Here is a 21,899-nt window from a genome sequence, read left to right on the forward strand (position 1 = left end):
TGGGTATTATAGCTGAATATTGCACCCAAGATACTAGATGACACTAGCTGAGGTGCATACTGGAACTCACTTTATTGAAAGAAATTCTAAATGTATATACAACACCATCACATTATTCTAAAAATACAAACTGTAAACAGGAATATCATTAGCACATTGAGGGAACAGGGAACAGCCAACATAAAGCTAATTAAACAACTAGCTACCTAGGTGACTCAGTGCCCACCCAGATTGTTGGGCAGCAAGGCTACAACCCTGGCTACAAAGTACATTACACATTATCATGAGCATAAACATACCACAATGGTTTGATAACAAGGTACAGTGGTCACAATATTAATCACCTCTCCAAGAGATGAGCAGACAGACAGAAACAGTAGGTGACTTAATTAAAAATGGCAATGCTCACACAATGGGAGAGACATACTTAACAGAAAAACAATTACCACCTTAATAAACAGGGGCCCCCAGCATCAGGTTGCTTTTTGTTGATAATATTAACATCTGCCCTGAATCTCACAGTCTAAAGCAGTCATTGCTGGTTTGGGCATAGAGACCCCTAATATGTATCTGGGTCCTCCAGTTCCCAGAGCCTTTGTGTTTTGGGGAGACAGAATTGAATATAAAGCAATACCACTCCAAGGGTCCCCCAGGCACACACCTCCCAAAGAGTAGTGTTCCCTTAAAAGCCAGGGCCAGAGTCAGTAGCCAGAGGCCACCCTGCAGTCCCCTCCAAAAGCCCCTGTCCTGGTTGGGGCTTTCACTGTGGGAAACAATTCCTTCCAATGACACCAGTGTTGGGGTACTATTTCTCCCATCAATCTTAACAATGTGGCACTATTCTGCCTCCTTCTGACCACGTGTCCAACTGACCACAAAGCCTGAGGCATTTTCTACTCCCACTTACACTTCCAAACTGTAAAGCACAGTAAAGAGGCCCTTGTTTAAAAAGTTTGGTGTCACCTGGTATATCCAAACATTACCTGCATCTGAATAGCACTGGCTGTTCAGCCAAGAATTTACTGAAGAATTTCTTTACTGATAATTTGAAGAATTCCTGGAGTTGGACTTTAAGGCAGCCCATAGATGGTTCATTTTTTTTTTATTCAACCAGCGGATTGAACAAAAACAATGACCCAGTTCCCCCATCCACAAATTTAAGGTGTATGGGGGAATTGCTCCTGCTGAGCTATTGTGTTCTGAGGGCAGGCAGACTGCCCCGCTGTCAAAACAGGTGCTGATTGAGTGGCATTTATCCAAAAGGCTGGTTGTACAGAAGTCTGTAGATTGACTTCTATAAACCATGGTGCCTATACTTGGATCTAAATGCAGCTGGTCCATGCTGGTCCAAGCAAATTTCGATCCATGTATGGCCGGCTTAAGTGTAATAATCCATAGAAGCCAATAAGAATTCACTCTGCAGAAGTCAGACCAGTATTATTATTATTATTATTAATATTACTATTACAGGTATTTAATGTTTGTAGCGCCATCACTTTAAGCAGTGCTTTACATACTATTCATTCACATCAGTCCCTGCCCTCAAGGAACTTACAATCTTGGGCCCCTATCTTGCACATACATACACATACATAATAGGGGGGAAAAAAATTCAGACAAGAGCCAATTAACCTACCAGCATGTCTTTGCATTGTGGGGAGAATCCAAAGAACCCAGAGGAAACCCACACAACCACAGGGAGTCTATGAAAGCTGCATGAATGCAAACAGTGTCCCAGGGAGGATTCAAACCACGAAACCTAGTCCTTCAAGATTTACTAACTATTGAGCTACAGTGCTGCTCAAAAACAGGATGGAATCTGATTGGTTGCTTTGGGTTACTGCGCATAAGAATAATACGGCCCCTTTTTACTCCAAATGTTTGGTAATTTCATGGAAGATAAAAGTATGCCCTCATGGTATGAAAACCATAGGCACCACACTGGCATCTGACCTTTTTCTGAATGTTTTCCATAAATTTCTACATTGTGTAAGATGGACCCTCGCGCCACTATGTGCTAGACGTGAAATAGATCTACGTGCATAACAAAGTATAATGTAACAATCTGTGGAATAACAAAAGTGCAAGTACTACTAAATAAAACAGAAAATGCAGCGGGACAAAATAGTAAACACAAACTATCACTTGAATAATTAAAAAAGAGTCCTGCGCAAATAATACCACAAAAAATGAATAATGTATAAAAATGTGAAAAAAACAAGAGTCAATGAGAATATTTCAAAATAAACACACCAATAGTGTAAGTGTGTAGTGAAAAAGCACTGGAGAAAGAACAGGACCAAATGTTCCAAAAGATCAGGCTCCCAGAACTCTCACCTCAGAGATGGAATAATAAGGCAAAAGAAAGTAATTCCAATGGACTTCTCCTTCACTTCTCTGTGCACAATCATCAAATGGTATAAACTTCTACCACTAGAGGTCCGATTCAACCTCTTATGAGTAATGCTGCAGCATATGTATCCTCGTGGTATGAAACTTAAAGAAAACACAGAGGGGAAGGGGGAAGGGAGAGAGAAAGGGGACTCCAATAGTGTAGTGGTTTCCAAAACTGAATAAATTTATTTAAGAGAAAGCAAATGGACTCTCACATTTAAAAAGAAAATATCAAACAGAAAGAGATCTGGCGTGTACAGCCAGTCTTACGCTTGTTCCGGTATTCCTACGGCCACTCCCTACGCGTTACGTCACCACGTGACTTCTTCATGGATGAAGAAGTCACGTGGTGACGTAACGCGTAGGGAGTGGCCGTAGGAATACCGGAACAAGCGTAAGACTGGCTGTACACGCCAGATCTCTTTCTGTTTGATATTTTCTTTTTAAATGTGAGAGTCCATTTGCTTTCTCTTAAATAAATGTATTCAGTTTTGGAAACCACTACACTATTGGAGTCCCCTTTCTCTCTCCCTTCCCCCTTCCCCTCTGTGTTTTCTTTAAGTTTCATACCACGAGGATACATATGCTGCAGCATTACTCATAAGAGGTTGAATCGGACCTCTAGTGGTAGAAGTTTATACCATTTGATGATTGTGCACAGAGAAGTGAAGGAGAAGTCCATTGGAATTACTTTCTTTTGCCTTATTATTCCATCTCTGAGGTGAGAGTTCTGGGAGCCTGATCTTTTGGAACATTTGGTCCTGTTCTTTCTCCAGTGCTTTTTCACTACACACTTACACTATTGGTGTGTTTATTTTGAAATATTCTCATTGACTCTTGTTTTTTTCACATTTTTATAAATTTCTACATTACCATCTATCTTTTAGAGCAAGAACATATCCATGGACTTATGTTAAAATTCAGGCTTATCCCTTGTGACTTTCCGATCTATACCCTTGGGCTTGTTTAACAATGTGTCCTTATAATATGTCTTCAGTGCAAATCTGTTGCTAAGAGTGAACAAATACAGTCGTCATTTCAGTTCCAGAAATTAAAAAGAAAAAGAGCTAACAATTTGAACTCTTTTAAATATAGATCTCTTTGGCTTTCTGTTTCACACAATGTCATAGTCTGTTCTCTTGTTTGGTAAATCAGAATTTTCTACATAGAGTATGTAGGTTGAGGCATTGCAAATGGGCAAAAGGGGAAACAGTAATGTTAAAGCAAAATTACTAAAATAGCAGCACTTTGCTGGCTCATAATGGGTTAGAGAGCTACTCAATTCTCACCCTCGTGTTGTTTTTCTCTTTTTTCCCTTTTATGTAGTGCTCCATTCTCTTCAAAACACATACTGATTATCCTGATGCAATCCACTGTTTGGGTGATATGCATCAGGGACCAACACCGCCACCTTGGTACGCTTCAGTTGGCTGCCTTTTCCAGATGCAGGCAGTCAGGTGCTGATGATTCGCTGGGCCCACCCTACACCCCATCCACCTCTCCACCCCTGGCCGCTCTGTAAGCCTAATCATGCAGCCTCTGGAGAGATGTGATGTAAGTAACCCAAGAGGCTGCAGGACCAGGGGCCTGTCACTCTGCGTGGGGTGCGGGGGCAGAGCGGGGGGGTTTTAAAAGGAACAAACTCCCTTTTGGGAGTAAAGTTCCACTTTAAGTCAAACAAGGTGTATACCACTTAGTGGACGTACCCTGTTTCCCCTAAAATAAGACCTAGCATGAGTGTCGGTGATGGCTGCAATATAAGCCCTACCCCCCAAATAAACCCCATCCTCTTTCCCCAAAAATAAGCCCTACCCTGAGAATAAGACATAGAAGGACTTTAACTAGGGCTTATTTGGGGGGTAGGGCTTATATTGCAGCCATCGTCGACAATCACGCTAGGTCTTATTTTAGGGGAAACAGGGTATCTCTTTTATTTATTTTGTACATTCATATTATGCCTTGGGAGTACAGCTACTGCTATATTGCCCTACCCCTCCGTTGTTCATTCAGAGAGCAATTTGTATTTTTTAATGTAAAAAACAAAGAAGAGAGCCGCGCCATCTAAGTGCAGAGTGATGAAAACATTTTAATATAGGACAGACGATTTTAAACTCACAAGATTGTAGAAATTACAGTGCATGTGAAATGGTATAGTAAGTTCATTGGTGAGAGAATGGGGAGCTCCTCCCCACTCTCTCATCATCTGGAAGTGACGTGTCCAGCCGCCCCTGATCCAAATCTGAGAACCAGGAAGCCTTGGGAGCCACCAGCGCAGCCGGTAACATCAGCTGCCACTCCACCTGCGAGCCGATCGCCTTCCCCTAGGAGTAGATGAACTTTCTATACCATTTCACATGCGCTGTATTCTGTACAATCTTGTGAGTTTAAAATTGTCTGTCCTTTATTAAAATGTTTTTATCACGCTGCACTTAGATGGCGCTGCTCTCTTCTTTGTTTTTTATTGTCTACAGAGCCCCTTCTAGCTTGTTATGGGCCGGCAGCCATCCAGAGTCAGCCCATCAGTGACCATCTACACACCTCTTACTGCGTTTGAACTCTCATGTATGGACTCCCCACAATAGAGAGTAGATTAATCGCCCATGTCTCTCTTTTTGAGCTGACAGAGCGCACATGAACATTTATATACAATATTTCTGTAATTTTTTAATGGGCTTACATAATACAAAGTCTTACATGATTGTGCAAGAAGAGAGGAAGGGTGGGCAAAGCGACTGCAAACAACAGCGACAGCATTGGAGACCTGAAGGTCCAGTGTCTGAGCACTGGAAGTATAGCAATAGCCGTACTCCCAGTGCTCACTAAATTTGCCTCTTTGGATGTAATCCTTTATAGGCCAGTCGTTTTTTAAAAGTGCTGCAGTTCCTCATGTTCCGCTTTAAATGGCTCTGCATCCTGTTGTGGGACATGTGTATATAGTTTAAAATGTTGCCGTAATTTAATAAGCAATTATTTTTTTAATTTTTTCTATTAGGTAATAAATATCATCAATTCTGCACAAGAAAACAGCCCGATGCCAGTGGCGGAAGCTTTGGACCGAGTCCTGGAGATATTAAGAACAACAGAACTGTATTCTCCACAGCTCGGAACCAAGGATGAAGATCCTCACACCAATGACTTGGTTGGAGGTTTGATGACAGTAAGTCAGCTCCGATATCTTGCAAAAGAAGTATGGAGATGTAATTTTAACAAACAAGTTTCAAACCATCAGCTCTATTCAATGAATAGTACTTGCAATAAATCAGAGTTTAATATATCTGAGGAGTGAATCCTAACTGCTTAACCACTTCCGGACCGCTCCACATACATTTTCTATGGTAGGGCAGCCCAGCTGCGCGTGTTCACGGTGGCCTCATTCACAGTAGAGAAGGATCAGCCATCTGCCTGTGTAAACAAGGCAAATGGCGGATCTGCCAGGAAGGGAAAGAGAGATCATGGGATTCAGCTAAGCTGAATAACGGATCTCTCTTTTCCTTCAGTGTGACACTGCCTCACACAGTTAGTAAGCACCTCCCTAGCTACAGCACACCCCCTGGGGAGGACCCCGCGCATCATGGATCGTGGTAAATGGCTGCTGATAGCGGAGTGATCACTTATAAACAAACCGGTGTCATGTCCGGTTCCTCTCTCCCCTCTCTGTACCAGTCAGTACAGTGTGAGTGGAGAGAGGAGAGATTGGGTGCAGCAGTACTGTGGGCTGGATCTGTTTTGGCCACAGTGCTGATCTGTGACAAATTGGGGATTCATCCATCCATCCATGCTTAGCCATCCTATTTATAATCAGCAATACTCAGCCATCCATCCATGCTCAGCCATCCATCTATACTCAACAATACTCATCCATATTCAGCAATACTCATCCATCCATCCATGCTCAGCCATCCATCCATACTCAGCCTTACCCAGCCATCCATCCATACTCAGCAATACTCTGCCATACTCAGCCATCCATCCATAATCAGCAATACTCAGCCATGCTCAGCCATCCATCTATAATCAGCAATACTCATCCATCCATCCATGCTCAGTCATCCATCCATACTCAGCCATACTTCGCCATACCCAGCCATGCATCCATCCATCCATACTCAGCAATACTCATCCATCCACGCTCAGCCATTCCATCCACCCCCATCTATACCCAGCCATACTCAACAATACTCAGCTGTACCCAGCTCAGCCATACTCATTCATGCTCAGTCATCCCATCCATACTCAGCCACCCCCATCCACGGCTCATCTATCCCCATTCATGCTCATCCACGCCACATCAGTTTTCATCCATGCCACTACAGTGCCTCACAAAAGTGTAATAGGTAGTCAAATTAGATTTGAAACGTATGCCCCTAGAACACCTGACTATGCTCCATGCATGTTGGACCTCTCTATGTGGTCAGGCTAAGGAAAAGTCTCACACATGTGGTATCGTTGCACTCAGGAGGAGTAGGAGAATTTATTTTAGGGTATTATTTTATGTATGTACATGCTATATGTTAGAAATATTGTATACATGGACAACTTTGTGTAAAAAAAAAGCGCTTTTATTTTCTTTCCACAATTTCCAAAATCTTGTAGAAAAAAATTACATGTTCAAAAGAGTCAATATGCCTCATAGATTATATGTTAGGGGTGTTTTCTTTCCAAAATAAGGTAATTTTTGGGACGTTTCCATTGTCCTGGTGCTCCAGGGCCTTCAAAAATGCAAGAGGTAGTCATGATATTATATGTGTAATTTATGCTCCTAGAACACCTGATGGTGCTCCCTGCATGTTGGGCCTTTGTATGTGGCCACACTGTGTAAAAGTCTCACACATTTGGTATTGCCATACTCAGGAGGAGTAGTAGAATGTGTTTTGGGGTGCAATTTGTTCTATGCATATGCTGTGTGAGAAATAACCTGCTAATATAACAATTTTGTGAAAAGAAAAAAAAATCTTGATTTTGCAAATAATTTTGGAAAAAAATTACAACTTCAAAAAACTTACCATGCCTCTTACTAAATACCTTGGAATGTCTACTTTCCAAAAAGGGGTCTTTTGGGGGGTATTTGTGCTTTCCTAGCTTGTTAGGGTCTCAAGAAATGAGAAACATGGGAATGAGAAACGTGGCTAGGAAACATGTAACCCTTTGATCATCCCTGGTGTTAACCTCTTCCCTGCCAGTGCCATTTATACGTAATCAGTTCATTTTTATAGTACTGATCACTGTATTGGTGTCACTAGTCCCCAAAAAGTGTCACTCAGTGTCAGATTTGTCCGCCGCAATATCACAGTCCCAATAAAAATCGCAGATCACCACCATTGCCAGTAAAAAGTAAATAAATAAATAAAAGTCCCTAAATCTATCCCGCAGTTTGTAAACGTTATAACTTTTGTGTAAACCAATCAATATACACTTATTGGGATTGTTTTTACTTTTTTTTTTTTTAACCAGTTGCCGACCGCCGCACGCCGATGTACGTCGGCAGAATGGCACGGGCAGGCATAAGGACATACATGTACGTCCCTTGCCTCCCGCCCGGTGCCTGCGGCGGTCGGTTTTCGTCCGGGAGCGATCCGGGACGAGGGGGCGGCCATTCATTCATGGCCACCCCCTCGCGATCGCTCCCGACGAATAGAAATCCCCGGTGACATCACTTCCTCTCCTGTAATGTAAACACAGGAGAGGAAGTGATGTATTCTCTCCTCCGTGTCGGTATTTTTCGTTCCGACACGGAGGAGAGCGGATCGGTGAGTTGCACCAACACTCTACACACACAGTAGAACATGCCAGGCACACTCACACCCCCCCTTTACCCCCCGATCACCCCCCCAATTACCCCTGCCCCCCAGTCACAGTGACACCAATGTCATTTTTTTTTTTTTTTTTTGCATTGGTGTCATTTGTGACTGTAATAACTGTTAGGGCAGTTAGAGTTAGCCCCCTTTAGTTCTAATGTACCCCCCTAACCCCCCCAATAAAGGTTTAACCCCGTGATCACCCCCCGTCGCCAGTGTCACTAAGGCTGGGTTCACATTGCAGCGGTTTATGAGAACGAATGTGATTCGCACCGCACTGCAGTGCAAATCACATCCGATCTCTGTGCGATTCGAGTTCAGCCATTCGCCGCACCCGCCACACCCGCCGCACCCGCCGCAAATTCGCACGGGACCCTTTTTTTGGCCCACAGCAGAATCGGATCGCATGGGTGTTCACACCATGCGATCCGAGTTTGCAGATCGCACTGCGATATGCGAACTGATCTGGGGGTGTCAGTAACATTTCACTGACACTCCCAGCAGTTCGCATAGGGCAGTGTGAACTGCCGCCGGGAGGCATGCGATGCGGGAACCCGCCGCGGATTCGCGGCGTTTCCGCATCGCTCCAGTGTGAACCCAGCCTAATAAGCGATCATTTTTCTGATCGCCGTATTAGTGTCACAGGTGACGCTAGTTAGGCAGGTAGGTATTTAGGTTCGCCGCAGCTTTTTATAGCGCCAGGGACCCCCATATACTACCGCATAAAGCCCCCTGATTGCCCCCTAGTTAACCCTTTCACCAGTGATCACCATATAACTGTTACAGGTGACGCTGGTTGGTTAGTTATTTTTTTATAGTTTCAGGGCACCCGCCATTTATTACCTAATAAAGGTTTAACCCCCTGATCACCCGGCGGGTGTCATTTGTGACTAATAACTGTTATGGCAGTTAGGGTTAGCCCCCTTTAGTTCTAAGGTACCCCCCTAACCCCCCCAATAAAGGTTTAACCCCGTGATCACCCCCCGTCGCCAGTGTCACTAAGGCTGGGTTCACATTGCAGCGGTTTATGAGAACGGATGTGATTCGCACCGCACTGCAGTGCAAATCACATCCGATCTCTGTGCGATTCGAGTTCAGCCATTCGCCGCACCCGCCGCAAATTCGCACGGGACCCTTTTTTTGGCCCGCAGCAGAATCGGATCGCATGGGTGTTCACACCATGCGATCCGAGTTTGCAGATCGCACTGCGATATGCGAACTGATCTGGGGGTGTCAGTAACATTTCACTGACACTCCCAGCAGTTCGCATAGGGCAGTGTGAACTGCCGCCGGGAGGCATGCGATGCGGGAACCCGCCGCGCATTCGTGGCGTTCCCGCATCGCTCCAGTGTGAACCCAGCCTAATAAGCGATCGTTTTTCTGATCGCTGTATTAGTGTCACAGGTGACGCTAGTTAGGCAGGTAGGTATTTAGGTTCGCTGCAGCTTTTTATAGCGCCAGGGACCCCCATATACTACCGCATAAAGCCCCCTAATTGCCCCCTAGTTAACCCTTTCACCAGTGATCACCATATAACTGTTACAGGTGACGCTGGTTGGTTAGTTATTTTTTTATAGTTTCAGGGCACCCGCCATTTATTACCTAGTCTCACTAGTGTACCCCTAAATTTAGGGGTGTCTACTTTCCAAAATGGGGTCATTTGGGGGGGGTTTGTGCCATCTTGGCATTTTATGGCCTTCAAAACTGTAACGCCCTTAGAAAGCCTGAAGGCGGTGCTTGGTTTTCGGGGCCCCGTACGCGGCTAGGCTCCCAAAAAGTCCCACATATGTGGTATCCCCGTACTCAGGAGAAGCAGCAGAATTTATTTTGGGGTGTCATTTCACATATGCCCATGGCATGCATGAGCAATATATCATTTAGTGACAACTTTGTTAAAAAAAAAAAAAAAAGTTTGTAATATTCCCGCAACTTGTGGCAAAATATAAAATATTCCATGAACTCAACATGCCTCTCAGCAAATAGCTTGGGGTGTCTACTTTCTAAAATGGGGTCATTTGTGGGGGTTTTGTGCCATCTTGGCATTTTATGGCCTTCAAAACTGTAATAGGTAGTGAGAAGTGAACTCAAAAATTTACGCCCTTAGAAAGCCTGAAGGCGGTGCTTGGTTTTCGGGGCCCCGTACGCGGCTAGGCTCCCAAAAAGTCCCACATATGTGGTATCCCCATACTCAGGAGAAGCAGCAGAATTTATTTTGGGGTGTCATTTCACATACGCCCATAGCATGTGTGAGCAATATATCATTTAGTGACAACTTTGTGTAAAAAAAAAAAAAAAATTTTTTTTTTTGTCATTATTCAATCGCTTGAGGCAAAAAAATAAAATATTCAATGGGCTCAACATGCCTCTTATCAATTTCCTTAGGGGGTCTACTTTCCAAAATGGGGTCATTTGGGGGGGTTTTATACTGCCCTGCCATTTTAGCACCTCAAGAAATGAGATAGGCAGTCGTAAACTAAAAGCTGCGTAAATTCCAGAAAACGTACCTTAGTTTGTAGATGTGACAACTTTTGCGCAAACCAATAAATATACAATTATTGACTTTTTTTTTACCAAAGACATGTGGCTGAATACATTTTGGCCTAAATGTATGACTAAAATTGAGTTTATTGGATTTTTCTAATAACAAAAAGTAGAAAATATCATTTTTTTTCAAAATTTGCGGTCTTTTTACGTTTATATCGCAAAAAATAAAAATCGCAGAGGCAATCAAATACCATCAAAAGAAAGCTCTATTTGTGGGAAGAAAAGGACGCAAATTTTGTTTGGGTACAACATTGCATGACCGCGCAATTACCAGTTAAAGCAGCGCAGTGCCAAAGTGTAAAAAGACCTCTGGTCATTTACCAGCAAAATGGTCCGGTCTGAAAGTGGTTAATAGGCATTAAAAAAGGTGACCTGGGAGCGCCATGCTGGAAACTCGCAGGTCACTCAACTGTGTTAGAAAATCAAATTAATATTTGCTTTCCTAACACTAAACCGCTTCTCCGCCAATCAGGTGCTCGGGTCTGTTACCTGTCACCTGATTGGCTGAAACGACAGGCGCCGCTATTGGACAAATATCAGGAGGAAAGGACGGGAGGTGAGGACGGCAGGCAGGAGACACAGGAAGAACCCCACAGGGGGGTCACACTGGGGGCATTCAAGGGCACACTGGCAGCATTTAATGTACACACTGGCAGTATATGATGGGCACACTGGCAGCATTTGATTGGCACACTGGCAGCATATGATGGGCACACTGGCAGCATCTGATGGGCACACTTGCAGCTTTTCATGGCACAGTGGCAGCGTTTGTTTGGCACAGTGGCTGCGTTTGATGGGCACAGTGGCAGCATTTGATGGCACAGTGGCAGCATTTAATGGGCACAGTGGCAGCGTTTGACACAGTGGCTGCAATTGATGGCACAGCGGCAGCATTTGAGGGCACAGTGGCAGCATTTGATGGCACAGTGGCAGCGTTTGATGGGCACAGTAGCAGCCTTTGGCACAGTGGCTGCAATTGATGGGACAGCGGCAGCATTTGAGGGCACAGTGCAGCATTTGATGCCACAGTGGCAGCGTTTGAGAGCACAGTGGCAGCGTTTGAGGGCACAGTGGCATTTGATGGGCACAGTGGCAGCGATTGATGGGCACAGTGGCTGCAATTGATGATTTTTTTGGGGGATAGAATTCCTGTTTAATTGGGGCTCTGTTAGAAAGACCTCACTTTCTGTTCTGGTGACAAACATCTATTAGACAGGAAGTGAGATAAAGGGGTTGATTTACTAAAGGGAAATACACTTTGCACTACAAGTGCACTGGCTGAAGATCCATAGGGGACATGCAAGGAAAATAAAAAATAGCATTTTTGCTTGTATATGATTGGATGATAAAATCAGCAGAGCTTCCCCTGATTAAAGAATTTTCCCTCAGATTTACAGAGACTGCACCTCCAAGTGCAGTTGCAGTGCACTTGTAGTGCAGAGTGGATTTGCCTTTAGTAAATCAACCCCAAAATCTGCACCAGGAAAGCAGACAATAATAAATCTGACATGGGTTCTAGCCTTTCCCTTCTTAACACAAGAAAAGAGGGACTTACCCTGGCTTTTCCCAGAAGATAGTAAAGGAACCTCTGCAACGGAGCCTCCGTAAGGAGTAAAATCTGACAGTGGTTTTAATCCTTCTCCACTTTATCCAAAACTAAACAAAAAATTTGGACTATAAATACACGTTAAGCTTTCATAGCAATTTTCTTTATAGAGCATCCTGGGATTTCAGGTTAGTTGGGTGCTGTGGTGAAATATTGAGTACACTTGTAAGTATCTACATGTGCCTACTTTCAGTGATAGCAGCCAGCTTATTTCCAAGGAGACACCCCACATTTATCATGTAAAGGGTAAAATGTGCAGTTTTTTTTTTAAAATAATGTGCCAGTTAGATAGATAGATAGATAGATAGATAGATAGATAGATAGATAGATAGATAGATAGATAGATAGATAGATATCTACTGTATAGTACGTATGTAATGTGAATTCTCCATCCTAGCCATATGCCTTTCCATGGGTTAACAGATTGGCAGTATTGCTATTTACATGTCACTGCCAGCATTCAGGAAGTATGTGGAGAAAGTCCTGACATCAAGGCACCTCTGTCTTCCCCACATCCTGCTCTGTGTGGCTGCCCATGTTAGAAGCCATTCTTCTGATAAAATTAATGTTATGCATTGAGGGTGATGTCCAGAGCAACAGTCCACCTATTTATTTTCTGATGACATACCACAAGAGAGAATCATCCATGTTTTTCTTGAACTGGGCATTTGAAAACCTGGCGGTGGAAGCATATTGCTACTTTTTTTTTTATGAATGGATGGCTGGCTTTGAATGAAGAACAGGGCATTTGAATGATATTTTCCCTCTTCCATTTATTTTACAGAAACTGCCTTCAAAAATTTGTAATTTGTAGCACGTTAAAAAATAAAACGGCTTTAGGAAACCTTGGGAAAAAGGAAAATAAAAGACATGAATATCCATTGGCTGCTACATTATTAAACAGATTAATAATAGTGGACTTTTTCCATTAAAGCTGAACTCTATGTATTATCTTTATTGGATAGTTACATTGGCCCAAGCAGTGGATTTGAACCCTCATCCCAGTCTAGAATAGCCATAGTAAAGTGGTGCATGGTACTTTACATGGTTCAACTCTGTCTAGTTTATAATTCTGCACCATTTGGCTCAACAAGGGAGGTTTTTTATAATTACATTGGCTCAACTTGGTACAAAGTAAGTATGCATATCTCATACCTGAGTTTCCCACAGGCATGGAATAGGTATACCGCAGTCCCTCAGGTGTGGAATATACGTTATATACTTGCATTGGTCCAAGCTGGACCAATGTAGCTATGCAATAAACAATATATCTGGAGTTCAGCTTTAATTTACAGCAGCAGAAAAATTATCTACACCAATACATGAAACGGTTCTAACAACCTCAATATATTTGAAGTATTCTAAATTCCCTTACATCTGTACAGCCCTGTACTACAAAAATAAAAAATACTATATATTGGTTCCTAAAATGATCCTCTTATTTCATTTTTGTGATTGTAAGCCAGGATCACTGTTATAGACCAATATTATTGTAGTTAGTCACAATCAACTGTATGTTTCCCCACTCATCCAAGTGGCTTCATTGGTTCGAAGGAGTATCAAGAACATATATTGCCTTAAAAAAGTATTCCTACCCCTTGAAATTTTCCACATTTTGTCATGTTACAACCAAAAACCTAATTTATTTTATATATAATTTTTCATTTTAGACAACATACCAAGACCCACACAATACGAACAAACTCAACCCACATAAACCATACCCACTCTCAAAAAAAGGGGGGGCATGTAAAGTTGCTGTATATATATATATAGATAGTATTGCAGAGGTTCTGAACTCCTCCCATTGTTGCCATATCTTAAAAGTTTTTTGTCTTAGACCTGCTTCTGTCTTTATTGTTAGCTCCAGGGACTGTATCTCGTTCATCACACACATCTCTACCACCTTCTGCCAGTTTTGGGCTAAAACTGTACATGCTGCTGTTAGCATATGTCGTAAAATATCTTTTTTTATAAATTTTATTGAGCCAGGGATAATTGATAATACAGAGACTAATACATATGGTTGTGCAGTTAATCCTGGAATTTTCTGATCTATATTATAAATATTTGACCAAAATAATAAAACCCCTGGACAGTAGTACCCTATGTGTGACATTGTACCTCTTGAATTAACACATCTCGTACATGTCTCTTGATTTCCTCCATTAATTTTGTGCATATCTACCTGGCATCTATACCATCTTGCTAAGGTTTTATCATTTCTTTCTTGGTGTGTAGTTGATAAAGATAATTTGTGTGTTAATAGAATCTATCTTTCCCAGTCTGATCTAGGAATGGTTGTCTCCAATTCTTCCTCCCACCTAGTTAAATATGTTAACTCTTCCACTTTATTTTTGGGGGGCAAATATTTATAAATTGTAGATAAAGCATGAACTGGTATTTGCTCTTGTAGTAATAGTTATTAAAATTCTGTTAATTGTCTATCTATTAGAGTTTTGTGTCAAAGATTGAATATATGTTTGGAGTTGTTTGTAATGCATCCATTTGGTGCTAAATTCAAGGCCCAAATAATTCAGTGGAGGAAGTCTATTCTCCACCAATGTCTGGACAATTCTCACATCTTCATGTCTGCACCGTTTTAAGAAGACTGGAGCTTCCATTACTGGTGAAAATTCAGGATTGCAAAATAAAGGTGTCATTGGCCCAATCTGGATAGACCAAGTCTCTTTCTTTAATAGTACATCCCACACTTTCAATGTTGAAGAAAGCAAAAATGGAATTTCCTTCCTCGGAGGTCGGGAGCCCCTGGCTACCCATGGTAATGATTTCATGGCAATGACATCTTCCTCCAATTTCACCCATTCTTTGCAATTTGCTTTATGAAACCAGTCCACTATCCTAGTCATGAATGCAGAACAAAGATATATTGAAAAATCTGGAAGAGCCAGGCCTCCATTTATCTTTGCCCTAATTAGTATGTCTCTTCTAATTTTAGGTGATTTATGTGCCAATATAAATCTCCCTACAGCTCTACATAATTTACCCAGTAGATTTGTTGGAAAGAATATTGGAATTGTCTGAAATATATAATAGTTTTGGTAGTATATCCATTTTTACAATATTAATCCTTCCCTTCCAGGAAAAAAAACGTTCTATCATATTTTTGGAGTAGTTTGATTATATTTTGAATTATCAGAAGATAATAGGGTGGCACAGTGGTGTAGGTGTTGGCACTCTCACCTAGCAGTAAGAAGGGCCGTTGGTTCGAATCCCAACCACGACACTACTTGCCTGGAGTTTGCATGTTCTCCCTGTGCCTGTGTGGGTTTCCTCTGGGTACTCAAGCTTCCTCCCACAATCCAAAGACATGCATGTAGGTTAATTGACTTCTGCCCAAAATTGGCCCTAGTATATGAATGGGGACCTAGGGTTGTGGGCTCCTTGAGGGTAGGGACCCATGTGAGTGTACAATGTACAGGGATAGGGGCAATTGTAGACACTTACTCAGGTTGGACTGGTGTCTTTATTCAACCTTACAAACTATGAAATTCAGTTTTTGAAGTTTAGTTAAGTCTCTGGGGATGTGTGTTCCTAAGTATTTAATAGCTACTTTTTGCCACTTAAAATAAACATTTATTGAAGAAGATCTAGAGTTTTATTTGATAATGTAATATTTAGAGCTTCTGATTTGTCATAATTAACTTTAAAGTTGCTCATTGCTCCAAATCGGTTACATTCTTGGATTAGATTTGGTATAGTCACTGCTGGACAGGCCCATCATGACAGGACAAGCAAAACAAGCACTTGCTTGGGGCCCCCAGCTGGCCTGGGGCCCCAGACGTGCCGCCGGCCGCCGCATCCTATAAGCTGCAGCCTGTAGCGTGGCCGAGCTCTTCTTCCTTCCTCCTACAGTCCGTGCGGTACAGAAGATTCAGTTTCCTGTTTCCGGCTGGACTGCAGGAAGTGCACACACTGAGTGCTCACTTCCTTTCAGGCCGGCCGGCCCGGAAACAGAAAACTGAATCTCTTGACGTGTGATACGCGGTAGGGAGGGGGGGTTAAAAATAACACAGGGGGGAGTAGTAAGGGAAGGAGGCAGTCATCAAGACTCATTTAGTAATAAAAATATGGTAGCTTGCTGACCATAATAAAAACAATTACCATAGCTTTCTTTCCATTTTCTTTCTTTACCATCTCATTTCCATCTTATTGCTTATTTTTTGAATCAGGTAATCTTTATTAAAGCTTTTTGCAAAAATTTACAAAGAGAAAAGACTCTACAGTACCCTCTACTTTATCAGCTTTGAAGCTGCTAAAAAATTACATGAGGTCCACCATGGTCCAAGAAAGGCTCACAGGACTGGCACTTACGTCAATTGAGAGTGATGTTCGCCAGTCGTTGGACATGGAGAACATTGTGATTGCCTTTGCAGAAAACAAGGCTCACAAACAGCAGTTTTAGATAATTTGCACATGTTTGTGAGAACTGAAATTTTTTATTTTCAGTGTGTGTGTGTGCGTGCGTGTGTTTTAAGTATGTTGGATTTAGTTATTGTGCACTTTTTTAATGTATATTTGATTTTATGGTACAGTGGTGTTCTTTTGCAAATGTTCAATTGTTGAAAATGTTCAAATTTTATGCACATTATATGCAACAGCAGTATTTGCACTGTAAACCTTTTTTATTTATATAAAGTGTTGGTGAACTTAAACTGTATCGCTATGCTGTGATTCCTGTAGGCTTTGCGTGCGTGCAGGGGGGGTTTGGGGGGCCTCCACGTCCATTTGGCTTGGGGCCCCCCAAATTCCTTCAAGCAGCCCTGCTGCTGGATTAGTCATATACAACAATAAATCGTCTGCATATACTGACATTTTAGATTCTGTTTCCTTAATCTTAATCCCTTGAATATCTAGATTATTACGAATAGCTTTAGTCAAATGTTCCATTACCAGTACGTATAACAGAGGGGATAAAGGATATCCCTGTCAGGTTCCGGTCAGTATCATCACCGGATCCCAGGGAGCTCCATTTATCTGTATTCTAGCTCTTGGGTTATGATACAGGGCCATAATTTTCTCCAAAAATTGAGGGCCTATTCCCCATTGTTTTAGGGTCTCCTCGAAGAAACATCACACCACCCAGTCAAATGCCCTTTCAGGATCTATGGCCAAAAGACAGGATGGGATAGAACACCTCCAAACAAATTCCACTAGTGTAAGAGTCTTCAATGTATTGTCTCTTGCCTCTCCATCCTTCGTAAATTCCACCTGATCCAGATGGATGTATGTTGGTAAAATTGCTGTAAGCCTATTTTCAATAACCTTAGAATATGATCAAAGATTTATATTTGTTAGGGAGATCGGATGATAATTTCCACATAACGTATGATCTTTCTCTGGCTTCGGAATGACCGAGATGTTTGCTTCCACTCCTTGTGGGGCAAAGGGTAAAGAAGCAGAGACGGAATTAAAGGTCCTACTCATAATTTGGATCAACAATTCCTTAAGTTCTCTATAAAAACGCGGGGTACCAGTGAATCTATTGCATTTTGTAATTCTATTACTGAAAACTCTTGTTCTAACTCTTCTACCTCTACACCTGACAGAGTTGGTATTGCTGTTTCCCATATAAATTAAAGTACTTTTCATGGACTTTTGAATGGAATGAATAATCTCTATCTATTGGGTGAAGAACCCTCCATATATAAATGAATTGATATCTATCCATGGTGGCTTTAAATTTGTTCATTTGATTAGCGACTTGAAATAGCCGAGATGCAGTAGTGTCCAGATCCTGGTCGAGGACAAATTTTAAATCCCACCCAAGGGTCATGCTCTCTGCTCTTTCTATAAGATCTGTCAACATTTGTATACCTATCTTGATCTGATCTTGGTTTGTAAATATAAATTAATAAATTTATATATTTTTTCCGTAAATGGACAGCTTTAGAATAGGAGAAAGAGTCATGGTACCATGTTGGATAATACTTATAATACTTATTCTGTATATTGGGTATGTGATTTGAGTGGAAATGCATCTCCTGGAAGAAGACAACGCTAACCTTTTGTTTATGAAGAGAGTACAGAAATGTGTGATAATTTTGATGGATTAGTTCCTCTAGCATTAAAAGAACAAATTTTCACAGAGACCATAACCTTAGACCGGAAAAGGGAAAGGAAGGAGAAAAAAAATAAAACCCAGAAACAAACAACTTTGTACACAAAACACCCTCTAAATTACTCCTTTGAGTTTAGACTTACTATGGTAAATTCCCTACGTTAGAGGTTTAGAGAGACCTCCGTTAGATAGACCGTGCATTACCTGGGTTTATTTATATACATTGAAATATCTTTCATTTCCTGACTTCCTTTTTATTTATATAATCCTATAAGGAAAACCTAGAGAAGAAAAAAAGGGGGGGGAGAAGGGCAAAAGAAGAAGAGGGGCCCAAAGAGGAAACGGAAAGGATAGGGGAGATAGATGAGGGAAAGGAAAAAGAAAGAAAAGCCCAGTGCAAAAAAAAGAACAAAAAAATGTAAGGCCGCGTACACACGGGCGGACTGTTCGCCCAACTTTGTCCGTCAAACAGTTTCGGCAAACAGTCCGTTCAAAATTAGCATGGACGGACATGGCAACACACGACGAACGAACAGTTTGCTGAAACCGTGCGCGATGACGTGAACGGCACGTACGACGGGACGAAAAATACGACGTCCTATACACTGCATTATAACTTTCGGCGTGTTAAGCCTTTCTGAGCATGCGCGGAACTTAGTTTGTCGAACAAGCCTACACACGGGCGGACTGTTCGCTCAAACAAAGTTTCAGCGGACAGTTTTTCGGAATTTCCGAAAAACCTTGTTCGTCAAACTGTCCGCTGAAACTGTCCGCTGAACGCCCACACACGAGCGGACTGTCCGCTGAAACACTGTTCAGCGGACAAAGTTGGGCGAACAGTCCGCCCGTGTGTACGCGGCCTAAAAAAAAAAAAAAAAAGAAGAGGAGCAGTACAGAGCGATATTTTACCCTTAAGCTACACCATTATATATACAAATATTCTGAGTGAATGTTAATAGTGCATCCATCTCTTTCAATATGTGAGCGTATATTATGTGTTTGATTCCTTCTCTATCCCCTGAGGGTAGATCCTATTTCCCCCATAAATGGGAGGGAACTCCCCAAGGAGAGGGAAGGAAAAAAAAATAACAAAAGTGAACAAACTTAAACACGAGGGGCACGAGGGACAATTTAAACGGGGCATCTATCCAACACGTAAATGTATTTTAATGGGATTTTATGTGATAAGCCAACACAAAGTGGCACATAATTGTGAAGAGGAAGGAAAAGGATACATGGTTTTCAAAATAATTTACAAATAAATATGTGAAAAGTGAAAAAATACTTTATCAAGACGCACTTGATAAAGTATTTTTTTCACTTTTATATAGATTATTTTTGGAAAAGGAGGATATCATTAACTGTCACTTTACTCCCACCTCCCCCAACTGTCTTTCCTATGCGTCCCTATTGCTCAGTTTGTCTCCCAGTTGTTGAGAGAACAATTTCTCTGTAAGGCCCCTCCCACATGGGACGGACCCCGCCCGGAGTCCGTGTGCTCAGCGAGGGATCTGCCTGCTAATCCCACTGAGCAGGCAAATAGCTGGTCAATGTCAGCTCTGCTTATGCAATCCTTCGCTATACCTGTCAGTCCTCCTTAAATTCCTCATAAATATAAATGAGTAGAGGTCGGTGCCTACACTCAGTTGATTAGGGATATACATGTTAATAGGAACAGTTTATTGGTAGATGTTGCTAGCAATGACCATCTAAGCCCTTGTACACACGGTCAGACATTCCGATGGACAATGTCCGATCGGACCGCGTTGTCGGATAATCCGACAGTGTGTGGGCTCCATCAGACTACTTTCGTCGGAGTATCCAACAGACCATGTTTTCCAGCTGGACTATAACATTTTCCGACAACATGATCCGATAGGACTTTGTCCGATCATGTGTAGAGAATTCCGATCGGACAAAGTGCCACGCATGCTCAGATCAAATTCCTAGACCAAAGCTATTGGCTACTAGCCGGAACATCACGTCCTAACGAAATAACGTCATCAAGTTAAGTACGATCGGATTTTCTGACAACCTTGTCCGACTGTGTGTATGCAACAGTTTCGGACAAAATCCGACGGATTTGGTTGTCGGAATGTCCGACCGTGTGTACAAGGGCTAACAGTAGCAGTCCTTTCACATAGATGTACAGTACATGGGTAAAGGCTGCACAGCTGCATGTAATCTACATCCAGAATATGTAGCTGACTACTATTTTAGCTACATATTCTGGATGGATATTGGGGCTGCATGATCCATGGCTATGCACCCATTATGAGAGGACTGCAATTATCTATTATCCAGGCTAGAATACATGACTCTGTGCAACTTTTACCCATGTACAGCTATGTGGAAGGACTGTTACTGTTAGAAGGTTATTGCTAGCAACATCTACTAATAAATTGATCCTATTAACCACTTCAGCCCCGAAAGGATTAACACCCTTCCTGACCAGAGCACTTTTTGCAATTTGGCACTGCTCCGCTTTAAATGACAATTGCGCGGTCATGTGACGTTGTACCCAAACAAAATTGACATCCTTTTTTCCCACAAATAGAGCTTTCTTTTGTTGGTATTTGATCACCTCTGCGGTTTTTATTTTTTTCGCTGTAAACAAAAAATGAGTGACAATTTTGAAAAAAACACATTATTTTTTACTTTTTGCTATAATAAATATCCCCCAAATATATATAAAAAATATATATTTTTCCTCAGTTTAGGCAGATATGCATTCTTCTACATATTTTTGGTATAAAAAAATCGCAATAAGCTTATATTGATTGGTTTGCGCAAAAAGTTATAGCTTTTACAAAATAGGGGATAGTTTTATGCCATTTTTATTATTATTATTTTTTATTAGTAATGGCGGTGATCTGCAATTTTTATCGGGACTGCGACATTATGGCGGACACATTGGACATTTTTGACACTATTTTGGAACTATTGTCATTTATACAGCGATCAGTGCTATAAAAATTATATAAAAAGTGCTATAAAAATTGCTGTGTAAATGACACTGGCAGTGAAGGGGTTAACCAATAGGGGCCGATGAAGGGGTTAAGTGTGTCCTAGGGAGTGATTCTAACTGTGAGGGGGGGCTACAACACATATATATACATATATCAATGACAGAGAGCCGTGATCTCTGTCCTGTCACTAGGCAGAATGCAGAAATGCTTTGTTCACAAAAGCATCTCCCCGTTCTACCACTCGCAGGTACCAGGCGGACATCAAGTCTAAGGGACCCATGGTCATGGAGAATGTGATGTGCGCTTCTAAAAGGGGACGTACCTGTACACCCTTTTGCCCACCAGTGCCATTCTGCCAACGTATATCAGCGTTCGCTGGTTGGGAAGCAGTTAACATATATATCTCTGATCAACTGGATGTAGACACCTACAGCAACTTACTAAAGGCACTAACCTCCACTCATTTATATTTCTGAGGAATTCTATGCATTAAGGTGAAAAAACATCTG

At 41.9% G+C, this 21,899-nt stretch overlaps 1 protein-coding gene across 4 annotated transcripts in view; it reads left to right on the forward strand.

Annotated features, from left to right (window-relative positions):
- Positions 1 to 21,899, forward strand: part of PDE8A (phosphodiesterase 8A) — a 448,334-nt gene that overhangs the window by 388,963 nt on the left and 37,472 nt on the right. For all 4 annotated transcript variants that reach the window (XM_077471009.1, XM_077471011.1, XM_077471008.1 and 1 more), the window contains one exon: positions 5,387 to 5,551. In XM_077471009.1, coding sequence (XP_077327135.1) covers positions 5,387 to 5,551 — 165 coding nt within the window. The remainder of the gene's footprint in view (positions 1 to 5,386; positions 5,552 to 21,899) is intronic.

The sequence above is a fragment of the Lithobates pipiens genome, unplaced genomic scaffold (genome assembly GCF_037356315.1).
Source record: "Lithobates pipiens isolate NorthernLeopardFrog02 unplaced genomic scaffold, aLitPip1_a1.2 Scaffold_8, whole genome shotgun sequence".
Taxonomy (NCBI): Eukaryota; Metazoa; Chordata; class Amphibia; order Anura; family Ranidae; genus Lithobates; species Lithobates pipiens.